The sequence below is a fragment of the Podarcis pityusensis genome (genome assembly GCF_964106645.2).
Source record: "Podarcis pityusensis genome assembly, chromosome: 2".
Taxonomy (NCBI): Eukaryota; Metazoa; Chordata; class Lepidosauria; order Squamata; family Lacertidae; genus Podarcis; species Podarcis pityusensis.
In genome coordinates, this window is record NC_138029.1 from 93521261 (window position 1) to 93546301 (window position 25041).

At 41.7% G+C, this 25041-nt stretch overlaps 1 protein-coding gene across 1 annotated transcript in view; it reads right to left on the reverse strand.

The window, feature by feature from the left end:
- Window positions 1–1104: 1104 nt before the first annotated feature.
- The window catches only part of LRRN1 (leucine rich repeat neuronal 1), a 29642-nt gene continuing 5705 nt past the window's right edge, over window positions 1105–25041 (reverse strand). Inside the window, exon 2 of the mRNA XM_080995714.1 lies at window positions 1105–4388. Coding sequence (XP_080851840.1) covers window positions 2051–4201 — 2151 coding nt within the window. The 5' untranslated portion in view covers window positions 4202–4388 and the 3' untranslated portion in view covers window positions 1105–2050. The remainder of the gene's footprint in view (window positions 4389–25041) is intronic.

Consider the following 25041-nt stretch of genomic DNA (forward strand, 5'->3'; position numbering starts at 1 on the left):
AGACTCACCCTGTATATATGGGTGAATAGATTCAGGTAGGTAGCCATGTTGGTCTGACGCAGTTGAAATATATATAAAAACTGTCCAGTAGCACCTTAGAGACCAACTAAAGTTTGTTCTTGGTATAAGCTTTCGTGTATCTGAAGAAGTGTGCATGCACACGGAAGCTTATACCAGGAACAAACTTAGTTGGTCTCTAAGGTGCTACTGGACAATTTTTTATATTTTTAAAATATATTTCATACGTGTAAATAGTTAGACCTTAAAAGGGGTATGAGGGTATGGCAGCGGTGGTCTTGCACAGAAGTTTTATGCATAGTACTGACAACAGTACGAGGGGGGTAGGCAAGAATTAAGAGCTTTTGGTGTTTAAAATCACACCTACTGTTTCACTCTCAATATATGAAAGCACACTATCTCTATCTATTGAACTAATTTCCTTTTGTTGCAAAGGCAGTTGCACCTGCACTCTTAATCTCTCTCTCTTTGACAAGCTGACTAAAATGTTCAAAGCCCTAATTTTTTGGGATTTTGTGCCTTCAAATCATGTTTTCATGTAACTGGAATAGGAGAGACAGAGAAAGGGGGAAAGCTTTCAGAATCATCTGCTGAATATCCTGATATATCACATCAATGTTGTACATAACCTCTGGTTTCTTGCTTACATCAGAAATAACTCTTTATGTAAGAGCAAAATACAACCTTCTAGCTAAAGCTTCCCTTTAGCGCAGAGTTACTGGTATATCAACATTTTAGAAGAATAACTTGTGTTGCCGCAGGAGAGCAATGGAGGAGAATTTGGATCACATCTAAATGTATGCATGTATTGTCCTACAGAGCAATCCTAAACCCATTTACTCAGTAGTCTGTCCCATTGAGCTTCATGGGCATTAAGCAACCTGCGATAGCTTGACTTCCTTCTCTTAATGAAAGATACCATTTGTTCCAGTTGGAATGTAGCTCGTACACTACAGAAAGAAAAACACTAAACATGCTTTTGATGTGACTGTAACATAACAAGTTGTGCATCTGACATACAAAGTTTTTTTCTTCAGCAAACATGCTTCCAATGAAATACCCATCCATAGATTGTTGGTTTGGTTGTTTTTTGTTTGTTTAATATATAAACCAACTGTGACTAAAACTCACATTTGATAAAACAGATTTTTTAAAGGGAAAAAATGAAATCTAATTTGACCCAGAGACCCACAATTTTATATAAGATTGGATATATTTTATGTCAAAACATAATCACCCATTAAAGCTGGTGATGCAACTAAAAAGATACATTATTGCAATTGTTCTAAAAAAAATAAACAGAACAAAAACTATAATTTATTATACTTCTGTCTTCATTCTATGCCAGGTGTTGGTGGATTACACAGAAAAAAATTAAGTTTTCTTTAAAAGTTTCTACTAAATATAATAAAAGAGCAATTAACATTTAGTTTGTTACATTGAAAAAGTGTACACACTTAATTGCTTTGTTAGCTTTACCTAAGTCTCTTCAGCTATAAAAAAAGGAAAAAACCTGTTGTTCATAGTCAAAAAACATTCAAATCAGTTGATACAACATTACAGTACAGCCAACTAACATTGTTCAAAATCTTGTCATTTTATCTCAAGTAAAAGAGTCCTTAGACTAGATTATGACAAAGCTGGTTTAATGTATTTTCAAGTTGGTCGAGTTAAGATTTTGCAGGACACTGTACTTTCTGTTGATGGCTTCAGAAGAAAGGGGTCATGCGACTTGTAAATCAAAGGGCAATCCCAGCCTTCCATTCCCCACCCAGCATTCGTTAGAACAGCATTGTTAAATTAAGCAGAACTAAAAAAAATTGGAAGCTAAGTGAAGCTGCCATTTGTGTGTGTCAAAACAATTGCGATACGCTATACTAAAAACATTTTGAAATATCCACCTGTCCTCACCACTCTGCCACAAAACCAGCAAAGTCAAAAAAATACAAAAGTCTTCAAACTTGTCACTTTTGCAGAATAAAGCAAAAAAGTCTTTGTGCTCCTTACTACCAGAAGCAAAATACCATCTGAGTTACCACATATAATAGCTTCTGGACGTGTCCACTTGAGTTGGCTTGGTTTCTGCAGTGCCCTCCTTGTCTTTTTCACTGTCACCTTCCCAGAGGTTAATAAGTGGAGGATACAGTTCATTCAGAGGAATGGAGGAGGTCTTTTGCATATACTTTTTCAGTGAATGGTGGTAGTTTTTCCTCTTAAACCTCTTAGCAACATAGACAGAAACAGAGGCAAGACTAATAACAGCAAACATGGATCCCATGACTGCAGCCAGAGCTGTGCTTGTTTCTTGGTCAGTAATCTCAAGGGAAAATGCTGCATTTTTTGTTGTAACGTTAACACAGGACTTTTGAGTTTGCTGATGGATGTTAGATACAGTGAGGCAGACTTCGTAATCCGTGGAAGGTTGCAAGTGTGTGAGGTTGTATTCATGCACATCCACCGGGACCCTAGCAGTATAGGTAATGTGAGGATTATCAATCTTCATTGTAGCGGATGACCATTTCAAGTTGGACGTCATTACGTTAGAGTTAACCTTCCAAGACACCAAGATTGAGTGAGATTCTGCTTGTTTGACATATATTTTCAGAACTTGAGTACCGTCCAGCAGTGTTCCATTCACTCGAATTGTAGCTACTCTTGTATCTGCTCCTTCTATGTTTTGAGCCACACATGTGTACCTCCCTGAATCCTCGGTCTGAATATTTGATATTTCCAGAGTCCCTTCACTGCTGAGCTTGTATTTGTCCGAAAGGGTTTCAGCAGTTATTTTATTCCCAAGTGGAGTTACCCAATAAATTTCAGGTTCTGGCTCTGCCATAGCCCGACAATCCAAGAAGACAGTCATGCCGATGTCCAAATTCAAATGATTTGGAAATGTGTCATGAGAAATCATTGGAAGACATTGCTCACTGGAATCCTGTATTAACACCTCCTTGACTTGCTGCCCTCTGTATTCTGGTGGCATAGCACAGAACATTGATAAGGGCTCCATGAAACGGATATTAGTCTTGTTTGAGTTTATCCAGTGGATGACACAGTCACACCTGAGGGGATTACTGTGAATGCTGATCTCACGCAAGTTTGGCAGGGATTCCACTGTTTTTTGGTAGACTGCATTCAAGGCATTATTGTTAAGCATCAGGCTTTCCAGAGCAGGAACATCCCGAAATGCTAAACGATGTATATAAGATAACTTTGGGTTGTTCGTTGCTTCAAGCTTGGTAAGTTCAGGAAGATTGTCTAGTGCATACCTGTCAACAGAGACCAGCTCTCCCATATTGTTGATTCCAAGTTCTTTCAACCGAAGCATGTTTTTGAAGTCTCCTTCTTGGATTTTGTGGATTGGGTTTTTGTTAAGATCCAAAAATTTTAAATTTGGAACTTTCTCAAGTGCAAGCTGAGGAACTTTAACTAATCTGTTGTCATAAAAGGAGAGACTTTCAAGACTATCCAAGCCTACTAGAGCATTTCCAGGGATGTCAGTCAGGTACATACCAGCCAGAACCAGACTTCTTAAATTTGAGAGTGGCTTGAAATTCATATCTAATATCCCAATGACAGGATTTTCCCCAATCATCAGAATTTCCAAGTTGGGTGTAGAATCAAACCAGCGACTGTCAATAACTTTTAATTTGTTGGAATTAAGATGAAGTCTTAAAAGGTTCTTCAAGCCTGAGAACGCATTTGCAGAAATGGTACTGATTTGGTTATGGTTTATATAAAGTTCCTGAAGATTGCACAGATCCTGTAAGCAGTAATCTGTCATCTCCGTGATCTGATTCTCCTCCAGATGTAAAGTAGTGAGCTGAGTAAGATTTGACAGCCCCACGTCTTTTATACTAGTAAAATTATTCTGTGAAAAATCCAATTCTGTTAAATTGAAAAGCTGTTGGAGCTCATCAGTGGTCTTGGCAATGTTGTTGCTTTGCAAGAGAAGAACTTGAGTATCACTGGAAAGATTACTGGGGATTTTTGTTAAACGAAGATCGTTGCAGTCAACTGTTGTAGCTTCTCTATAGGTCGACTGGGGTGTAAACCACGGCCTTATCTCACAGACGCACAATTGTGGACATTCATTATTCGGTATGGAAGATGCACTAAATTGATTTACGAGTAATCCCAGAACCAAATGGCAAACCCTTAATGTAAAATTAATCCCAGCCATAGCGGTTTCCTAGTAGGTTCTTCTGGTTTACTACTTGCAAGTACTAGTAGATCAAATGCTTAGGCATTCAAAAGATGGAAGATGTTCTTGCTATTTTCTTGTGAACAGTTAGCGATGCGATGTCTCTTCACCAAGCCTCGTTCTTTCACTCTGCGGAAGCTATGTTCCTTGATATATTGGGATACATCTGAAAAGAAACAAACAGATATGAAATGCATGCCATGTATTTCCTAAATTAAAGCCTTCTGTCTTCTGGAGACTTTATTTTCAGTACACTATCATTAGAGCTTTTCTATATGCAGCCAATATTGATTTAATGAACTTCTAAAAATGCCTGACTATTACAAATGTTCAAAATTGCCATTCAAATATTCAGTGGTTTGCTCTTAATCGTAAACAGAACAGACAACATTTGGATTGGAGTTCAATGTCGTAAAATATTTCCCCAACAATGGTATTTCACTGGTGTCTCTCCCCACACCGATTTTGGTCCCTCTTGACTTTGTTTACTCATGTAAACTGAACTGCTTCTAACTGCATAGGGTGACAATTTGGAGTAGTCTCCAGTGACATGATTGGGGAAAGGGGTTGTAATTCAGTAACAACAGAGCATCTGCCTTGCATGCTAAAGTTCCCAGGTTCAACTCCCAGCATCTCCAGGTAGGGCTGGGAGAGAACCCTGCCTGAAACCCTGAAGGGCCACTGCCAGTCAGTGCAGACTATATGGACCAATGGTCTGACTTACTATGAGCAGCTTCCTGTGCTAATGTTGTGCTTGCTTGAGTGGCCAGATGTTAACTTATGGAGATGCATCAGATATATAACAACATGGAAGTTTCTATGGAGCTACTGGACCACGGATAAAGGAACCTCTGGTCCTACAGCTATTGCGGGACTTTAACTCTTCACCATCCCAGCCAGCAAAGCCAGTAGTCAGGGGTGATGCGAGTTGCAGTCTGACAACATCTGGAGGGCCAGAGTTTGCCCATCCCTCTACTAGTCCATAGTTATGTATTTCCAATCCACGAACACACACACAATAAATACTGTACAAATGAGGGATGCCCACTGACAAGATTTCCTTCCAAACCAATTCAGAGCATTAGAAAACAGTCTGCCTTGGTCCTAGTGCTTCATAGGTTGCCCAATTCAGCTTAGGGTCCATATCTCCATTTCCCTGCCTATTCATTCCGGGAAATCAAAAGACGGCAAGAACTTTGTCAGGAGTGGATAACATTTACAGGAGCAGTATTCCTCCACAGTGGATAAAGCCAGCCCAATTACAGGCAAATAGGTCCAGGACCCTGTTTATGCCAAGGACCTTTAAATGTGAATGATATTATCTATAACTTCTTTATTTTTAGGTAGAAATGGATAGATTTTGCAGCCACTCACATCTTCAGAGGGAATGAATCCCGCAAAATTTCAGCCGGAGTGGTTCTCCCATTGCAGTTTTGTGTTGGTTAAAAAAAAGGAATCACTTGACCTCCCCATACATTTTGTGGGCAATTGGTCTGAAAACTTCAGACATGAGAGATGTGCCCCCTGGGTAAAGAACCTACCAAACTGCAGGCAAATAAGCCTAGTGGGGTTTGTGCTAGGCACCTTCAAAGCTGATTTTGGGGAGGATTCATTTTCTGGGTGAAATCATTTGCTCTGAATACATGCCTGACCTGTCAATCACATCTGATTCTCCCTCTGCTTTCTCCCCACTTTGCTGCTTGCTGTGACTTCCCAACAATATCCCACGTGGGTGTGATTCTCTGTACAGTAAACTGCAAGAAATTACTATTGCTTTGAGCAAACAACTGTCTGCAGCATTTTGATGTCTGGATCATCAAACTTGTGTAACTTTTTACAGATCCCTCTTCATTTCTAGCAAGACCAAAGTCCCTCCAAGGCACTGTCTCAGGATTCAATATTTGTCCAGATGTGATGCACACTCTATGCATGTTGCATGTACACAATATTTGTGGTAGACTTAAACTGGCTATTTTGTTTCTACCCAAAAAGGAAATCAGCATCATTTTGCGAATTCAGTGCGCGCTCTCTCTCTCTCCCTCTCATCATCTAAGCCAATTCTCAAGGGTTCCATATTCAGCCACTCCCCACTGTACATGCAGAGAAATTCATCTCATAAATATGAATGGGAAGCTTCTATAGATGTTGGGCGCTAGATGACTCCTAATAACTCTGTTAATCCACAAAGTATTTTTCTTCCTTTCAGATATCATTCACTAGTTTACAGTAATTGATTCCATGAATATAACTTCTATTCAGCAAGGAGAATGATTGTTCTCAATTATGTTCTTAAAACTGCTCTGGCTATATCTGTTTATGGAGACTTATCTTATACAAAGCCTATAGTAAAACATATAAAGCACAGCAAGGTTCAGGATAAGCCGCAAATTCAAATCGATTCTGGTGTTAATATTTATATCCTATCAACTGCATATCACATATTGTGCAACTGTACATTTCTGTACAGAATAGCAATTATTAAGCATTTCATTATTTTTATGTCAATAATCTGAACACCACTTAATCACAGTCTTCTCTAAGCAGTGTACAGGAGACCCAAACGAGTTAAAACTAAGCCTGCTGGAATAAAAAAAAGTATTCAGTAAGTACCGGAAGTTCAGCAGGTAGGGAGCCTATCTGTCCTGAACCGAAAGGGAGTTCCACGAAAATGGGCCCACTCTGAATGCGTGGCTCCTTTTGTTTCTTAAAATAAGTGATCTCTTACAGAAGGAAAATGTAATTTTCTTTTAACTGGGAAAATGTTCTTTATGAATAATGTGCATACTAGTTGTTGTTTTTTTCTCTCTCTAAACAATGGCTAGAAGTGACTGATTGTACATATCTATTAATGAAAGTCTGTTTCAGTTTTAACACAGTAAATTGCAATTGCTTTCACATGCCGTGCTCCATTTTAATTTTTGCACTCAGGTGAACTGCAGTTCAGACTGGAGTGCAAAAGCAGTTTAGAAGGAGGAGAGTAAGTCAGAAATCGTGGGAGAGAGAGGAAAAGAAAGAAAAAAGAAGTGAACTCTACACTGGACTTTTGAGTACTTTTATAAGTACACTTTTGGCCTTTTAATGTATTAGGTCTCTGGTCTGTAGTATGAAATAAAAATCTAGATGCCAGTTTACCTAGCCAACTTTCATTTAGCAATGAGTCTATAGGAAGGAGGCCAGGTTTCACAAATACACTGCACTACAGATATGGCACCAAAACTTCTGCTCAGGATGATGCTGATCTGTGGCAGACTGCATTATGATGTTTTTGTTATTTGTATACCACGCTTCATTTGAAGATCACAGGGTGGTTCATAACATAAAAATACAAAACGAGAACACAAAATGCATAATAAAACAAAAACAAAACATCTCCCACAAACACATTTTAAGGGACATAGAATGTTTAATCAGCTAAAGGCCTGAAACGTTCTTGTCTATTGCCTAAAGATATGTAATGAATGCACCAGGCGAGCCTCTCTGGGGAGAGCATTCCGCAAACAGGGATCCAATGCAGAAAAGGCCTGTTCTTGTGTTGCCACCCTCCAGGCCTCTTATGCAAGGGGGACACAAAGAAGGGCCTCAGATGATGACTGCAGGATCCAAATCAGTTCATATGGGTAAAGGCAGACCTTGAAATAAGGATTTTGAAGGCAAGTGCATGCCTGTAATGGCAGGCAGTGGTTCAGAGTGGATTAAAACATTGCTTTGTTGCAGAGTTGTTGCAAAAATCAAATGGGAAAAGTGATGCTGTTCTCTACTGTCCAAAAAGTGGTATTGTATTACTAGGAATCTCGTGGTATAAATAATAATTACAACTCTGGCTCAATGCGAGTAAAGGTAAAGGTAAAGGTACCCCTGCCCGTACGGGCCAGTCGTGTCCGACTCTAGGGTTGTGCGCCCATCTCACTTAAGAGGCCGGGGGCCAGCGCTGTCCGGAGACACTTCTGGGTCACGTGGCCAGCGTGACGAAGCTGCTCTGGTGAGCCGGCACCAGCACAGCACACGGAAACGCCGTTTACCTTCCTGCTATAAAGCGGTACCTATTTATCTACTTGCACTTGGGGCTGCTTTCGAACTGCTAGGTGGGCAGGAGCTGGGACCGAAAGAAGGGAGCTCACCCCGCCGCGGGGATTCGAACCGCTGACCATGCGATCGGCAAGTCCTAGGCACTGAGGTTTTACCCACAGCGCCACCCGTGTCCCCTCAATGCGAGTAGTGATCTTCATAATGTAAATCTCACTTGACAGGAGGACAGGAGGGAGGAATACTTGGCCCCAACACTCATTGCTGACTTCATGGGAAAAAAAGATTGATAAAGTCTGGAATGTGATCAACCAGATGCCACAAACAAGACACAAGTGTAACAGCATTCTTGTCACTTGTGATTCCTGGCAACTGGTATAAGAGGCACGCTGCCTCTCAGACATCTTAGCAAGTAGCCACAGATATCCTTAACTGCCATGGTATTATCTAATCATCTTTTAAAGCTATCGCAGTTGGTGGGTATCGCATCTTGTTTGAGCAAATTCCAGTGCACTGTTGTGAAGAAGTACTTCCTTTCGTCTGTCCTGAAGCTTCATTGAATGGTCCGAGGTTCTAGTATTATGAGAGAGAAAGACACCTCCCTACCCACCTTCTCTACCCCATAATTTTACACACCCAAATCATGTCCCCTCTTGCTCACATTTCTCTAAACTAAAAATACCCAAGCGCTGCAGCCTAAGAGAACTACTCTTAAGAGAATTGCTCCAGCCCCTTCATCATTTTCATTTTGCTTTTCTGAACCCTTTCCAACTTTAAAATATCTTTTTGGAGGAGCTGTACACAGTATTCCAAGTGTGGCCACACTTGTACAATGGCACTGGCAGTTTTATTTGTAACCTTTTACCTAATGATCCTGAACACGCAATTCATCTTTTTCACACAGCTGCTGCACACTGCGTTGACATCTTCACTGTGTTATCTAGGAAGACCCCAACATTTCATTCCTCATCAGCCACCACTTCAACCACAAGCGTATGTATGAAATTTCAATGGTTTTGCTCCAATTTGCATCTTTTTACACTTGCTTACAGTGAATTCTGCTTGCCATTTTACTGCTCATTTACCCAGTTCTTTAAATATTTTCAGGTGGATGCCATCCAGACCCAGTGATCTACCAATTTTTAATTTGTCAATGAAACCTAGAACTTTGTCTTTTGTCACTTCTATTTATTTTTGTTCCTAAGGCTCTCCTCTTGCAGAAGTTAGCTCAGGTAGATCTGCCCTACATCCTCTGCTGTGAAGACAGATGCAAAAGATTTCATTCAGCTCCTCCAAAATCTCCTTTAGCACACCTTTGACTGCCCTGTCATCCAAAAGTCCATCTGCCTCTTCCTATCCAGCTTCCTGCCTCTAATGTATTTTTTTAATGGTTGGTCATTCATATGTTCTTAACAGTGTGCTCTTTGAATTCTTTTTAAAGTATCCCTTATTGTTTCTTGAAAAGTCTTTTCCAATGTCTATGTTCTTTAATTACAGCAGGAACTGGTTTCTAACTGAACAAATACAAAGTTGAAGACTTCTCTGCTACTAAAACTTTGTCTTACCCCTGGTTGCTCTCAGGATGGTAGCTTTCAGGGACTAATTTATGTTTGCATATAAATGGCTGTGTCTTTCATTTTGTGGTACTGTTGAGTTGCCTCACTTCCTCTGCATTATCGGAAATTAATGGAGAACCCCAGGAAGGAGTGGTCACGATCAGTGAGCTGGCAAGGGATAATAATAATAATAATAATTTATTTATACCCCACCCATCCGGCTGGGTTTCCCCAGCCACTCTGGGTAGCTCCCAACCAAATATTAAAAACATAATACAGCATTAAACATAAAAAACTTCCCTACATCTATACATTTCCCCCCACATAGACACTATATGATAATATTAATGAATACTATATGGCAAGTTTCAAACAACTGAAGTGGGCCATCATACAGTTAGATTTTGGCCACAAAATTATTTCAAAAGCAATTGTTTTGCTAGTTACCCATCTTTGGGAGAAATTTAAAGAAACAAGATAATCAACTGCTAATAACCTCTCTCTCTTTTCCCCTGTACTGATGTTTGAACACTCTGGCCAACATGATTGTTAATGTAATTATTTGTACTGTTGTTGATGCTATTGAAATGGCCTCTGGCTAAAGCAATTAAAGAAACTGTATAATTTCACATGGCAGTTGTTTGTATCAAGTTGGTTTATGCAAGCCGATTTAGAGAAGCAATTACTCACAAAACAATGTATGGAACTGCTTTAACAGATTTCAGGAAATAAATAAGAGAAAACTCTTTTGTCTAAAAGGCTCTGAAAAGATGGATTTAGACCAAACACCACAAAATTGATCCCTGGGAAATGAAATAGGGAACTGCCTTTGCTTATCTACCTTCCTCTTCATCCTTGTTTTCGAGGAAAGAAAGGAACAGATCCAATAATGAACTCAAAATAAACTGGACATTAGTATTTCCCCATTTATCCAAGAGAAAATTGAAGGGTAGAATTGAAAACCATTACAAAACTGTATTTCTCTTTCTCTGTAATATCTGAATCAGGAGCCGCTGAGCAAGCCCTGGGCTGGTGTCCAGATACAGTGATGGGTTGGGATGGGAGCTAATAAACTGAGTTTGAATCCAGACATGTCAGAGGCTCTGTGGATGAGTGGTTTTTGGGTCCAGGAAACTAGTATGTTGCCTGCTCTGGATGGGGCACACTTTCACTGGAAGAACAGGTCCATAATCTGGGGGTGATCTTAGATCCAGCTCTGCTGCTGGAGGCACAGGATTCTCCAGTGTCTGGAAGAACCTTCTGCCCGTTTTGGCTGGTAAAACAGGCATGGTTGTTTCTGGATTAGGACGGCATGACCACTAATCATCCATACATTGATCATCTCAAGGTTGGATTACTGCAATGTGCTCTATGTGGGGCTACCATTGAGGGTGGTCCAGAGGCTGCAGATAGTGCAGAACTCAGCAGCTAGAGTGCTTGTGGGGGGGGGGACTACCATTGAAATATAACAGCTTTCCCCCCCCCCTTTTTTTGCAAGATTTGCATGGGCTGCTTATCTGCTACTGGACCAAGTTCAATATAAGGCTTTATAAGGACCTATAAAGCTCAGGATCGGGTTACTTGGAATACCACCTTATCCCTTATATATCCAGTACATCCTTGTATTCTGTAAGAAAGCTTTCTCCTTGGAAGTCCCAAATCAGAGGATTTTAGTGACCACTGTGAGAGAGCAGATGCTAGACAAGATTAATCTTTGGTCTGATCGCCAGGGCTCCTCTTATGTTAAAGCCTCTGTGTTATTACTTTTATTGGACCATGTAAGATTAATGTATTGTCAACACAGCAACTTTTGTGTTTCTTTCTCTGCGGCAAGTTCTTATAACTGGAAGTCTTAAAATGCAGCTACTGCATACTGGCATTCTGCAAAAGTCAACCAGGGGATTGCAACATTGCCCCTTTCTGTCATTCTCTAGCTATGTATATGTCATTAGCAAAGCATTACCAAATCATATTAGAAACTTAAAAAATAATAAGTGCTTGCAAATAATGGGCTGCCAAATTATCTACTATACCAGATTGCTTTTTGGTTTTGCTTTCAGTGGAAATAAAATATGCCCTTGTTTAAAGACTACGGGGTAAAATGACAAGACAAATGTAATTGTGTAATTGTTGACTTTACAATGAAGAACCACCTTCAACTATTGTGCTCTCTCTGTGCAGTTACGTTATGGGCTTTCAAAACAGCATCTAAACAGGCCAAGAATTTCATAAGATGTTCTATGCAGCAGTGAGCAGAAGCCAGTTGATTAGGTGATAAATGCTGCTACAGGCTTCGTGAATTCTTCCACACCTGCTCCCAACTCAAGATAGGACGTGGACTGCCATGCACTAAGAACCATCTTGAGAGAGGTACACAAAATGAAGCCTCAGCTACCCCTTCAGCTGGTACCCATTAAAAAGGAAACATATCCTAATTATAAAAGTTGTACCAAACCTTGAATGACAGGAAGATGGGTGCTGTGCTAGCTTCATGTTTCTTATATTGCTAGGTTCCAAGTGGTAGCACAGCTCACAATTTTAGCTATCAGATGCAATAAGGAACTCGTTCTTTCCTATTGCACACAACCAAGAAAGTGCTCACTTTTGTGCCTTACTCTTTCCCACTTTAACTAACCAACATGATTCAAAGCGCAGCCAGTAGATGATCATGCAGAACGTCTGTCCACTCAAAAGCAAGGAGACTCTGAAATATATGCATTGTATTTACATGAAATACTGTAGTTTAAGTTGTGTAATGACCGGCTTGGATCTTAAATTGCTTCTCTGTTCACGTAAGGGGCATGATTACCGTATTTTTTGCCCCATAGGGCGCACCGGCCCATAGGACGCACCTAGTTTTTTTTGGGGGGGGGGAATAAAGGGGGAAAAAATTTTCCCCCAGGCGCGGGGCTGGGGCGGGGGATGCCCGAGCTTCCCCCGACCCCAGCCCCCAGAACAGGCTGCTATCCGCAAGCCTAGGGAGCCTGGCGGGAAGTCGCGCCAGTCTCCCCAGGCTTGCAGATATCTATCCCCCGAGCTTGTGGGGCTGGCGCTGGGGAGAAGCGCGCTTCTCCCAGCACCAGCCTCCAAACCAGGTCGGGGAATAGCGGGATGGTGGCGCTCCAGGCTTCGGGATGCAGGCTGCTATCCGCAAGCCTTGGGAGCCCGACGGGAACTCGCACCGACCCCTCTCGCTCTCCAGGCTTCAGCGAAAGCCTGCATTCGCCCCATAGGACGCACACACATTTCCCCTTCATTTTTGGAGGGGAAAAAGTGTGTCCTATAGGGCGAAAAATACGGTAACAAACCTTTTCCAACTGCAGCAGCTTCTCCCCCGCAATATCTAAAATAATTTTTGAGTGTCCCCCAACAGCAGCAGATTTGGGGAGAGCAGAGTGGGCTGCAGAGGAAAGGGAAAGTCAGGAAAGCTTCATTGCATGGGTGTGTCCTCTGCACCACTCAGGGACAAAAGTATGAATCAAAGCCATTATGAAAAGGCAGATCCAATGTTTTCTGTCCTGTGACTCCCGTTGCAGTCACAGAAATGCCTTTTGTCCAATGTGTAAAAACTCCAGGCTGGGTTTTGTTTTCAAATTCTTAGGGTACAAGAGATTTTTTCTAAATGGATATTTGGAACCCCACAGACAATGCCATCTCCCTGATCTCAGAATCTGTTCCAGGATGCCTGATGCTTACATGCTACTATTCTGTTTGTAGTGACTTTCATTCTTCACTGCACTCTCTCCCCAGGGGCTTCCCCAGTGTCTAGGAAACCCTTTGCTAGGATGCTGGACTGTAAAATCAAATTTAACAACAGTTTCTAAGTGTGCATTTATTAAATTAACATATTAATGACAAAGGCTATCGGAAAAACATAAAGCTTGTGATAAATACATGTATAAACAGTTCATCCATTTTTATAGCCTTGACTCTTCAACAATAGGATAGCAAAAATGAAAGCGCACAAGGATTTATATTGGTGGGGGACCTAAGTGTTTTCCCCAATATAAAGCCATGTGCCCTTTCATTTTTTGCAGAACAGCTGAAAATGAAGGAGGGGGGACCTAAATGGCTCTTCCTCTTATTTACAGCTCTTCTGCAATAAATTGTTCAGTATTGCGATTAAACATAAAATAAAATGGCAAATCGCAATTGCCAGAATTCGCTATACACTGGTGCAGTCATCAGGAGAGGAACTTCCTGTTGTGCCCCATAACACTGGGCTCTGCTCCATGATGACACAGAGCAGGGCAATAGTGTAGTGTTCTGGAAATTCCTTCTGGTGCACATTAGATAGGTGCCAACCATTTGGGCACCTGTTGAATATCTTTTTATTACATCAGGCCTTCCCAGAAGGCTAATCTGGGCCTGGATGCTTTATTGTTTATATACTGTTAATTTTGAAACAGTATCATGCTATTTCAATAGGCTTTCATGCAGTTCTTAATCTACTGTATTGATCTGGTTCCTGTTTGGTATATTTGCCTTGAGGTTCTTTTGAATAGATACAGATTTTTAAAATTTGTTAATAAATAAAGATCCCTTGATTTGCTATAACTACATCATTATGGAAATTGTTATTATTATTATTAGAGGACTTGACTTCTAGAATTCAAGGTTATTTTGCTGGTTATTAAAAATCAGGTGAGTCAAAGGTGATGCCTACACATTTTCCCATTATCCGTTACTGAAAATAGTGGCAAGACCCTGATGTTGGGAAAGATGGAGGGCACAAGGAGAAGGGGACGACAGAGGACAAGATGGTTGGATAGTGTTCTCGAAGCTACCAGCATGAGTTTGACCAAACTGCGGGAGGCAGTGGAAGACAGGAGTGCCTGGCGTGCTCTTGTCCATGGGGTCACAAAGAGTCAGACATGACTCAACGACTAAACAACAACAAAAGCCTGCACCTTATCCCATAAGTTGATGTGCAGTGTCATGACTGCCACACTTCCACAGCTTCCTTACATGACAGTTTATATCTTTTTTTTAAAACATGAATTCAGCTTCCCACAATCTACATGCTTTTGTCTGGAAAAGACCTGAGCTACCCGTCATCTATTGTATAGCTCTGTCTTTTTAAATTAATTCCTGATTGCTTGATTTTGGAGGGATAATTTGTATATAACCACCAATTAACCCCGTCCATCAACAAAGCTACCCCCATTTTTCATAGACTTCACCTGCACATTGTCCACCCACTCACCAAAGACTAATTTCTTTCTGGTGAGGAATACATGGTTGTTTCTGACTATGCACATCCTCTGCTACTTTACAAAAGCATGGAAATCTCCTGAGGTTCTCTCTCCCCCCCCCCCTTTCCTGCTCATATCTTGGATTAAGATAAAATGTGCACAGTTGAAACTATACATATTTAGCATACTTTGTGAAACAGGAGGCATTCATCACAGTCTTCCATGGAGGAAACAGGCACATGGTGATAAAGGTTTTAAGATTTAATACCAACCCAGATTAAGGGTTAAACTGAAAAATAAATACATTACAAAGCACTGGTAGATGCATATCCTCTGGGCACACCTAACTCTATGGCCATGCCCAATGAAAGTAGCACAAGCCCATTGATTTCAACAGGTGTACTCAGAGTGTGATTTCAATAGTGATTTAGTTCACTATTGCCCAAACGTACGGTAAACATCAGCCAGGCATCCTGAGTATAATTAGGAAGTGTTACCAGCACAACTGAAACCACATTTGTTTTGCAGAACACCTGCACAGGTGTAAGTAGCACCTGTGTGCACCTGTCTGCTTCACTCATCAACCCCACCTTGCTTAAGATACTTACCTCCCTCCCTTCACATCTCACCAAACCTCCGAAGCTCACCTGGGCCTCCCACCTGCCCGCTCTGCCTTCTGTGTCAGAACTTTGTAACTTTGCCTCCAAATTTTGTCTGAGCAAAGCAGGCATCTTGAACAGAAATTGGTACAAATGCTACAACCGAGGGGAAATGTCATGCCTGCTGTACATAATCAACACAAGCCAAATAATGCTATGGCTTAAACTGACGTCCTGGAGGAAGTTATTTGAAGAGGCCTTCTACCAGTGTGAAAATATTTACTGCTGCATTTTGCCACTTGCCAACATGGACATACACATCATTTGTAGGTTTGAAACAGTGATAAAAAGGGTATTCTGTGAAGGTAACAAACTTCTGTGCATTCATTTGGGAACAGCACATACAACTGACCGTACTCAAGTTTAGTGTATTTTTCTTGTTTGCTTGGCTTTAAATCACTGCAATCTCCATATATTCTAGAAATACCCGATATAGTGGCTTACAAACCAGCTTAGCTTCATTAAGGTTTAAAGGATCCGGTCTGAACCTAGATGGGAGACCAGGTGGGAATTCCTGTTTGTCACCACCTTGGGTTTCCCAATGGAAGCAAAGGCAGCCAGGATATAAGTGTACTACAATAAAAAAAGTAAATAGACCTACTTTTAAAAGAGGCTATTTTCTGCAGAAGAGATCTATCATTAATCTTTTATACCAAGAAAACAGCACTTGCCCTGGGAGCTCAAGAGTAAAGGGGTGTATGGGGAGGACTGCCATGGCTATCCTTGTGCAACTTGTCTGTTTCACTCTACGTAATAGGGGTTTCAGCTCTGCATAACAACCCTGGGAACTGAACTGGAGATCTTAAAAAAAAACAACCACAAAAATACATTAAGCATTTTACCCTATGGCAGCCTTCCTCAACAGTGCCTCCAGGTGTTTTGGACTAGAGTTCCCAACATCCCTAAACCTTAGCTATGTTGGTTGGGGCTGATTGGAGTTGTAGTCCAAAATATCTTGAAGGTACTAATTTGGGGAAGGCTGCTCTTTAACATGACTTGATTGTTTGCTGATGCTTAACACCTGATGCAACAGTGCAAACCTATTTGTTGGAGGACAGAGTTTTGTGTACCACATATCCTGGCCTGCACTCTGTAAGGTAGCCTGCTGTCCTCAAGTGTGGTGGATTACACTATCCTGTCACCACAGGGAAGGTTCAACTGCCTGTCCAGTCATTCTCTATATGTGAAATGGGGGGTGAAGATGCCATCCTGTCCTTTGCTTTAGACAATTTGTGTGTGTGTGTGTGTGTGTGTGTGTGTGTGTGTAATGGTTCATTGTCATTCTGGGGGGAAAGTGATACGTGGGGTGCCACAGGGTTCTGTCCTGGGCCCCCTTGTTGTTCAACATCTTTATAAACGACTTGGACGAAGGAACTGAAGGGATGCTCATTAAATTTGAGGACACCAAGCTAGGAGAGGTAGCTAATGTCACTGAAGACAGAATCAAGATTCAATATGACTTTAACAGATTGGAGACCTGGGCCAAAACTAACCAAATGAATTTCAATAGGGACAAATGTCAGGCTCTGCACTTAGACAGGAATAACCAGCTGCACAAATATAAGATGGGGGACACCTGGCTTGCCAGTAGTACATGTGAAAAGGGTCTAGGGGACTTGGTGGCCCACATGCTTAACATGAGTCAATAGTGTGATGCAGCAGCCAAAAAGCAAGAAAACAAACAGAAACCAATGCTATTCTAGGTTGCATCAACAGTAGTATAGTGTCTAGGTCAGGGGAAGTTATAGCACCACTCTATTCTGCCTTGGTCAGACCCAACCTGGAGTACTGTGCCCAGTTCTGGGCACCACAATTTAAGGAGGATATTAATAAGCTGGAATGTGTGCAGAGGAGGGTGACAAAGATGATCAAGGGTCTAGAAACCAAGCCATTGAGGGAACTGGGTATATTTAGCCTAAATAAGAGGACACTGAAAAGAGATACAATAGTCATCTTCAAATATCTAAAGGGCTGTCACATGGAAGATGGCACAAGCTGGTTTTCTCCTGCTCTGGAGGATAGAACCTGAACCAATGACTTCAAGTTACAGGAAAGGAGATTCCAACTCTGTCAATAGAGGTTTTTAAGCAGAGGGTGGATGGCCATCTGTCATGGCTGCTTTAGTTAAGAATCCTGCATTGCACAGGGTTGGATTAGATGGCCCTTGAGATCCCTTCCAACTCTACAATTATATGATTCTATGCTACTTGCGTAGCCAGAGTCCTGATCTGACAATGCATGGCAGCACCTTACTCAATGCATGTCTACTTAAGGCCTGTCCCTGGTTTTGCTGTTCTATCATTTCTCAGTAGTTGAGAAGCACTCCGGTGGATTCACAGTGAGGTGCCTTCACTTACAAAATTGGTGGCTTTTCATGAACCTTCTATTTAAACGTGACAGTTACCTACAGCTGTCTACTTATGAAAGCATGTCATTACAGTTTCCTAACTTTCAAAACTCTTTTGGAAGTTATTTGGAGACCAGAAATAGTTTTATTTTCACCATGACGTAGAACTGTTTAGCTGTACACCCTCAACAAGGGACAATGTGCAACGGTGTTGCCATGAAGTCCTGTTGGTTAGCAGATTAGCAAAGGTGTGCAATCAAAGACTACACCAAAGTTTGCACAAAAGACTGGATCCCTAGGAGCACCTGCACCACTTCTCCTGATCTCTGAAGTACTCTAATCCAAGCAAAGTTCTGCAAGTGCTGTTGACAAATGTTTGGTGTATAGTGCAATGCCACTTAAGGTGAAAAATGAAGGGCATTAATGACAAAACTGCCATTGATTTCATCCTTTTCAGTATTTCATTTCTTATACCCTTTAAAGAATCTCTCTCGCGAACAATCTAATATATGATATAGTGAGATAAATCACTTTATTGCAGGACAAATTATGTGACAGAAGTCACGAAGTTATACAACAAGTACAAGGGGCTGAAACAGTGATTTACGGTGTTCAACACATTTGTATGCCACTCCTCAGTTAGCAAGAATGCCCAAGGCTGCTCACAACGAAACAGTATGAAGCATGTGACAGATGACCCTTCCCTGCCTGGGCCCTCCAAATGTGATTGGACTCCAATTCCCACCATTCCCAACAAGAGGCCATACTTGACTGAGGCTGATGGGAATTGGAGGACACCAGATCGGGGAAGGTGGTGATCAGTAGAGGATGCTCACTCAGGGCAACATGGAGCTTAAGCTGAAACAAAAATAAAAAGCTTCTCCCCAAATAACCCCCCCCCAAACCCCCCCCCCCCCCAGTTTTCTGTTCCCTGCATATTCCCTAGCTTTCCATTTGAACTGTTGCAACCATTTCCATCCATCAGTTATTTCCACTGCTCAGCCAATCCTAAAACAATATGTGCTAAATGATAAGTAGTGATGCAATAGAGAAACATGTAGCTAAACCTGAACTGGAAATTTGTCTATCTAATGTGAAGGTGCTGCAAAACAAATTGTGGGCTAATCTAGTATCTTTCTGAAGGACAACTTTTGATAAAGGCATGTATACTTCAAGCTTGTTACAGAAGCTGTGTTTCTTCCTTGCCATTGTCAGTAATTTAGTAGCTGCCAAATGAATGAATGAATATTAGACGCATGATTGGCTTGTATGAACATAAGCTTGACATCGTCAGCATCACTACTGAATTTGCATCCTAGGCTTTCTCCTGAAGAAGCCCGTGGCAGCAAGTAATGTAAGGATGTTACATGTAACCAAGACATGAACCAATACTACAAATCTTTCCTTGCATTTTAGCTGTAGTTCTCCAAAAGGCAGCTTGTTCGTGGACAACAGTAAAGCAGCCGCGAAGGCACTTTAAAAAAAAAAAAAGTTTCTGTTCTTATTAAATATAGAAATTCCTCACTGGCGAGGGAGGTGCACATTGTATATGCTTCTTCTCTTTATTTCTGAGGCACACAGTTTGTAAGTAGGCCTCTTCTGCCTGCTTAAATCTGTATGAAGATGCTGTGGGTGACCTGGAATGGGTTGGTCCTTCATCTCTGTTATTTGCACATTTTTCTTTTCTGGAAGCCAACTGGCAAGAGTCTCATCTTTATACTCCCCACCCCCAAAACCAGTGCACTAGGTAACAGAATGTTGATCGGGGACCATAATTCCTTTGCTATAGCCTCTTTGTATGGTGCTACTATTGGGTAAATTACTCTCAGTATTTATATATAAAATTGTCTGGTACACTTTCAAAGGGGTAACTATCCACCTAGTTGCTATCTACAGCAGAGTTGAAAACCAGCAAATGTCTTGTTGTAGGATTGGGTGTTTGTTTGTTTAGATGATATACTGGCTCTCCTCCAAGCTTGTGGATTTGTTAAAGTGGAAGCACTGCTCTTTCCGTTTTGCAAAAAATTGCATGGTAGCCAACTTTGCATGGTTGTTGCGAGGACTACACACACACACACACACACACACACACACACACACACATATATATATACACACACACTTTGGCAAAATTAAAATGCTGTTACAAAAAGCAGAAAGCTGCAGATGAGAACATTGTGTACAGAGTCTAAACACAGTATAGGCACAGGTATTACATGTGGGTCACACAACTCGCCCAGTCAAGTCAGACATCCATGCTCACAATGGAATTGCTATGGACTTGCATGTAATATCTAACATGACTAGGCCATAATATCCTGGTTGTGCCCCAAATTATTTTTTCTTTGATTTCTTAATGTTTGTTTTAGTATTTTTCCAAACCTGCCCTCTCCCTGTTGCCTTCAAAAACAGGGCGAAACATGCTGAAGATCTTCTTATTTGCATTTATATCTCCCCCTTTCCTCCAAGGAGCTCCAAGTGGCACTCATGATTTTCCTCTTCCCAATGATATCCTCACAACAATACTGAGATGTGTTAGGCTGAGAGACCATGTCTGACTCAAGGTTCATGTCTGTGTAGTGGTTTTAAACCTGTTCCCCCAGATCCTAGTCCAATTAATATCACACCACTTTATTCTTTAAAAGTAGATCTAGAAGTGAACTATAGGTCTGGAAGTTTATGGAGGTCCTAAGTCCTGCCTAGTTGCCTGACAAGGTCCAGCGTCCACCAGTCACCCCTGACTGTAACAGAGGAATATGTGGGTATGCACATAGCACATATATGGCTGATAAAGGTAAAGGTAAAGGTAAAGGTACCCCTGCCTGTACGGGCCAGTCTTGACAGACTCTAGGGTTGTGCACTCATCTCACTCTAGAGGCCGGGAGCCAGCGCTGTCTGCAGACACTTCTGGGTCACGTGGCCAGCGTGACGAAGCTGCTCCGGCGAACAGGCACCAGAGCAGCACACGGAAACGCCATTTACCTTCCTGCTATAAAGCGGTACCTATTTATCTACTTGCACTTAAGGGTGCTTTCGAACTGCTAGGTGGGCAGGAGCTGGGACCGAACGATGGGAGCTCACCCCGCCACGGGGATTCGAACCGCTGACCATGCGATCGGCAAGTCCTAGGCGCTGAGGTTTTACCCACAGCGCCACCCGCGTCCCTTAATATGGCTGATAGTCAACAGCTAAAATCAGCTTAGGTGACATACTGGAAAAGGCTGGCCAAATGAAGTGGTCTTAATGACAACATAATCAGCTTCAAGGTATTTCAAATGGAAGGCTGCACCATTGCAAAGGTCCTATGATCCAGTCACAACCCACAGAATTTGCCAGGCAGGAGAACACTGAAGAGAGCTTTGAAGATTACTTCAGCATTCAAATAAGAGTCCTGCAGGACAACATGGTGCTTGTTTAGAAACCTGGATTCTAAGCCATTTAAAACCTTAAAAGGTTAGCACCATCACTCTGAGTTATCCTTGCAAATGGATTGGAAAACTGCACTGTTGTTTAAGAACAGGGAAGGTGAATTTCTTACAGGCAGGCCCACTTAGAAACCTAGCAACTAACTACAGCTTCTGCGTGGAAAAGTGCTTCAACAGGAACACCAACCATAGCAGTGGGAAGCTCCCTGAGAGCTTTCAGGATTTCATCCAGATGCTTCAGCCTCTGAGAGGATGGACAATTCTAAGAGGTCCCCCACCTTTGCAGAAGGAAATTGTTACTGCAAGTCTAAACCTCACCAGGAGATGATGCATAATAATGGTACACCTTATCTCTTCCTGAAATGTGGGGATTTCCTGTTAGTATTATATTACTATTAAGAATTAGGAATCACCTTCCACCCTTGCTTTTGCCATACAAAATAAGTCCAAACATCATTTACAGCCTGGTGACCGAGAAAGCACCATTTTCAAATCAGAGTTCTTACTTTCAGCTAAAACAGGGTATCATGCCCTACAGCCAGTGGCGGAGGAAGCCGCTCAGGCTCCTGGGGTGGTGCGCCCAGGGGCAGGTGAGCCGCCCATAGGGGTGGGCCGCACCGCAGGGCTTCCGGAGTCTGCCTTCCTCCTCTCACTCAGCTGCCCTACAACTGAGGGGGAGGCAGTGGGTGGACCGTTTGGGCAGCGTGGAACCTGTGTGCGCCCAACCACTGCGTCTCTCCCAGGAGAGATGCATGGCTTGGGCACGCTGTAGGCCCTGCAGTGAGTGTTGTCATCCCCTTCAGTGGCGACACCTGGGGTGGCCCGCACCCACTACACACCCCTTCCTCTGTCCCTGCCTACAGCCATTCTTGGCAGTACCAAATCAGAACTGGGTGAGATCCTGGAGGAGGAGGAGGCTCTAATTACTTGTTATTTATGTTGCATTCTTGTATACCTTTTTTTCATTTTAAAAAAAGACCTCAAAGAAGTTTACAACACATCGACAGAAATCACGAAGACTTGATAGAAATATTAAAAACCAGCAATAAAACCGCATATAACTATAAAATGCAGAAGGACTAGAGGCTAAAAAAGTCAAGTCAAACAAAACACAGGGCCTCCAAAAGCTTTTAAAAAATCAAGTAAGTGTTCACAAGGCAGCAGAATCCCATCCATTTCATGGCCATCTGTGCCTCCGTGAAATTCCAAAACTGGGCACCACCGTGGAAAAGGCCCTACTTTGGGTTCCCACACAATGGGCCACATACGTTAGCAACCCCCTCCCACTACTGATCTCAGGACTTGGCCTGGTTGATATGGGGAACAGCATCCCTAGTACTTAAAGAGGATGGATGGGGAGGTGACCACTACCATTATCATTCCTGAGCCCACTACCCTGAAATATATCTGTTGGAGGATGTTGCAGGCTTGGAAGAACAAATCCAATCTGATTAGTCTCACCGCTGCCCCCCCCCCCAAGTCCTGAAACTGACATATTGATTTTCCCTTCCACTGCTGTCAGTGGGAGGCTTCAGAAAAACCCCTCACCACCCTTCCACCACCTCCCTGCTTGGAGCAAGCCAGCAGGCTTAGGAAGTGGCAGTTCTTCCACAGAATCCTTTACCCAAAACCTTAAGATTTTAAACCTCTGGGCACAGAGGCCAACCCCACTGTGTTCGGTACTTTTAATATTTTACCGAACAGGGAATGGAGATGGGTTGTGGGCAGGTGACTCTCTGTCACACGATGAAGCCAGGAGCCAAGGTGAGTTTTAAACCCCAATCCAAGTTCACCATTCCTTTTGCTGGACTATGCAACCTCTTGGGAGTCAAGCTGAACATCTCATATATAAATATCCTGTAAATCTTGAATGCCAGGTAAAGCTTACTTTGTGACACAACAGCATAAATCAGCCCCAGATTCCTGAGCCTACAGGACACCTGCAAACCCACATTAGTGTGGCAGCTTGCTGGATGAAGTGCTTAATTGGCTAGAGGCCTGCAATTAGCTTTTGTTAAACTAAAAAGGAGAACTGCAATAAATTAACATTGTAGAAAGTGAATTAAAGGGGGTGCTTTAAAAAAATGTTTAAAGTCACCCTTCCCATAGGTTTGTCCCCCTTGCCTGGCAGACATTTTCTAGGCACAGAACTGAGAAACCCTTTTAGCTTGGAAGGATGAAGTATCACACGTGTATTGTTCATGTAACTATGGTAACCTACAAATGACACCAGTGTTTCTATTTCATACACAAATGAGAGGACAGCTGTGGGGACCACATGCCTGCCAAAGAGTATTATTGGTGAACTGGGATGGCTTGAGTCTGAAAATTACAGTTTGTTTTTATTAAGAAAAGCTCCAAAATTAAAGAAATAATAAAGGAGCTTAAAGTAGCACTAGAGAAGGCAGATTTTGTTACTACAAGTATCTTCATTATTTCTGTTTTTTTCCTTTTCCTTTTTCTGAATGAATGTATATATTAAACTAATATTCTAATGTCCTTTGTTAAAGGTTATTCACCTGTTCCATTTCCTGTTCCCTTTCTTTAAAGCTATTCTCAAGCCCTGACCCTACCTTAATCCTTCCTGGTTTTTTTACCTATTCAGATTGCAAATACACATACTAGGAAAACTAAATCCTGGTATGTGTATTTGCAAGCCAATTTCCTTAGAAGAAACATTCTCAGGCCATCCTCCAAAGACTACTTGATCTACAAAGGGTTGCAGTGACATCTGAGAATCAGGTCCCTAAGGCTAACCAAAAGAACAGAACTAAAAAAATACAGGTGCAAACCTATACATATTTATCAGAGTAAATCTCATTGACTGCAACACCTCAAGCACTGCCTGTCCCCATATGAACTGACCTGGACACTGTGATCATCATCTGAGGCCCTTATTTGCGTGCCTCTTCCATGAGAGGTCCAGAGAGAGGCAACATGAGAACGGGCCTTTTCTGCAGTGGCTCCCCATTTGTGGAATGCTCTCCCCAGGGAGACTTTAGGTGCCAGGCAAAAACGTTCCTCTGCAACCAGGCCTTTGGCTGATTAACATTATATGTCCTTTTAAATGTGTTTGTGGAAGGAGATTATGGATTTGTTTACTTTTTGTTTTTATTATGTTTTATTATGCTTCAAAGCAGATATGCACTGTAAAACTGAAACTCCCTCTTTGTTAAAAATTTCAGGCATACTTACAGGGTTTTGGTTTTTTAAAGTTCTTAGTATGTGCAATAGATTTCAGTTCAGCTCTAAGATGAGTACAAAAAATTAAATCCAGATTTTCAATAATTTGGGTGCACAATGCTTTTAACTACATATTTATAAAATAATGGGGCCTGAAAGAATAAGGGACCTTTTCCTCTTTTTAAGAAACCTTGCTTCAGAAGTGAACGGAACAAAACTGCATTAAGGAAAATAGTTTCTCCTGACCAAATATGCATCTGATTATGTTAAAATTAATGCCTGATTTGACTTGTAAAGTTCGCTACTTGTCTTAAAAGTTTCAGAAAACTTAAATGATTTCCCACACTAAGCTGCAGTTATGCAAGTTGATTTACATTTAATCTTGAGCTTGTAATTGTTTATTTTTAATACTTCCCTTAATGTTTGAACAA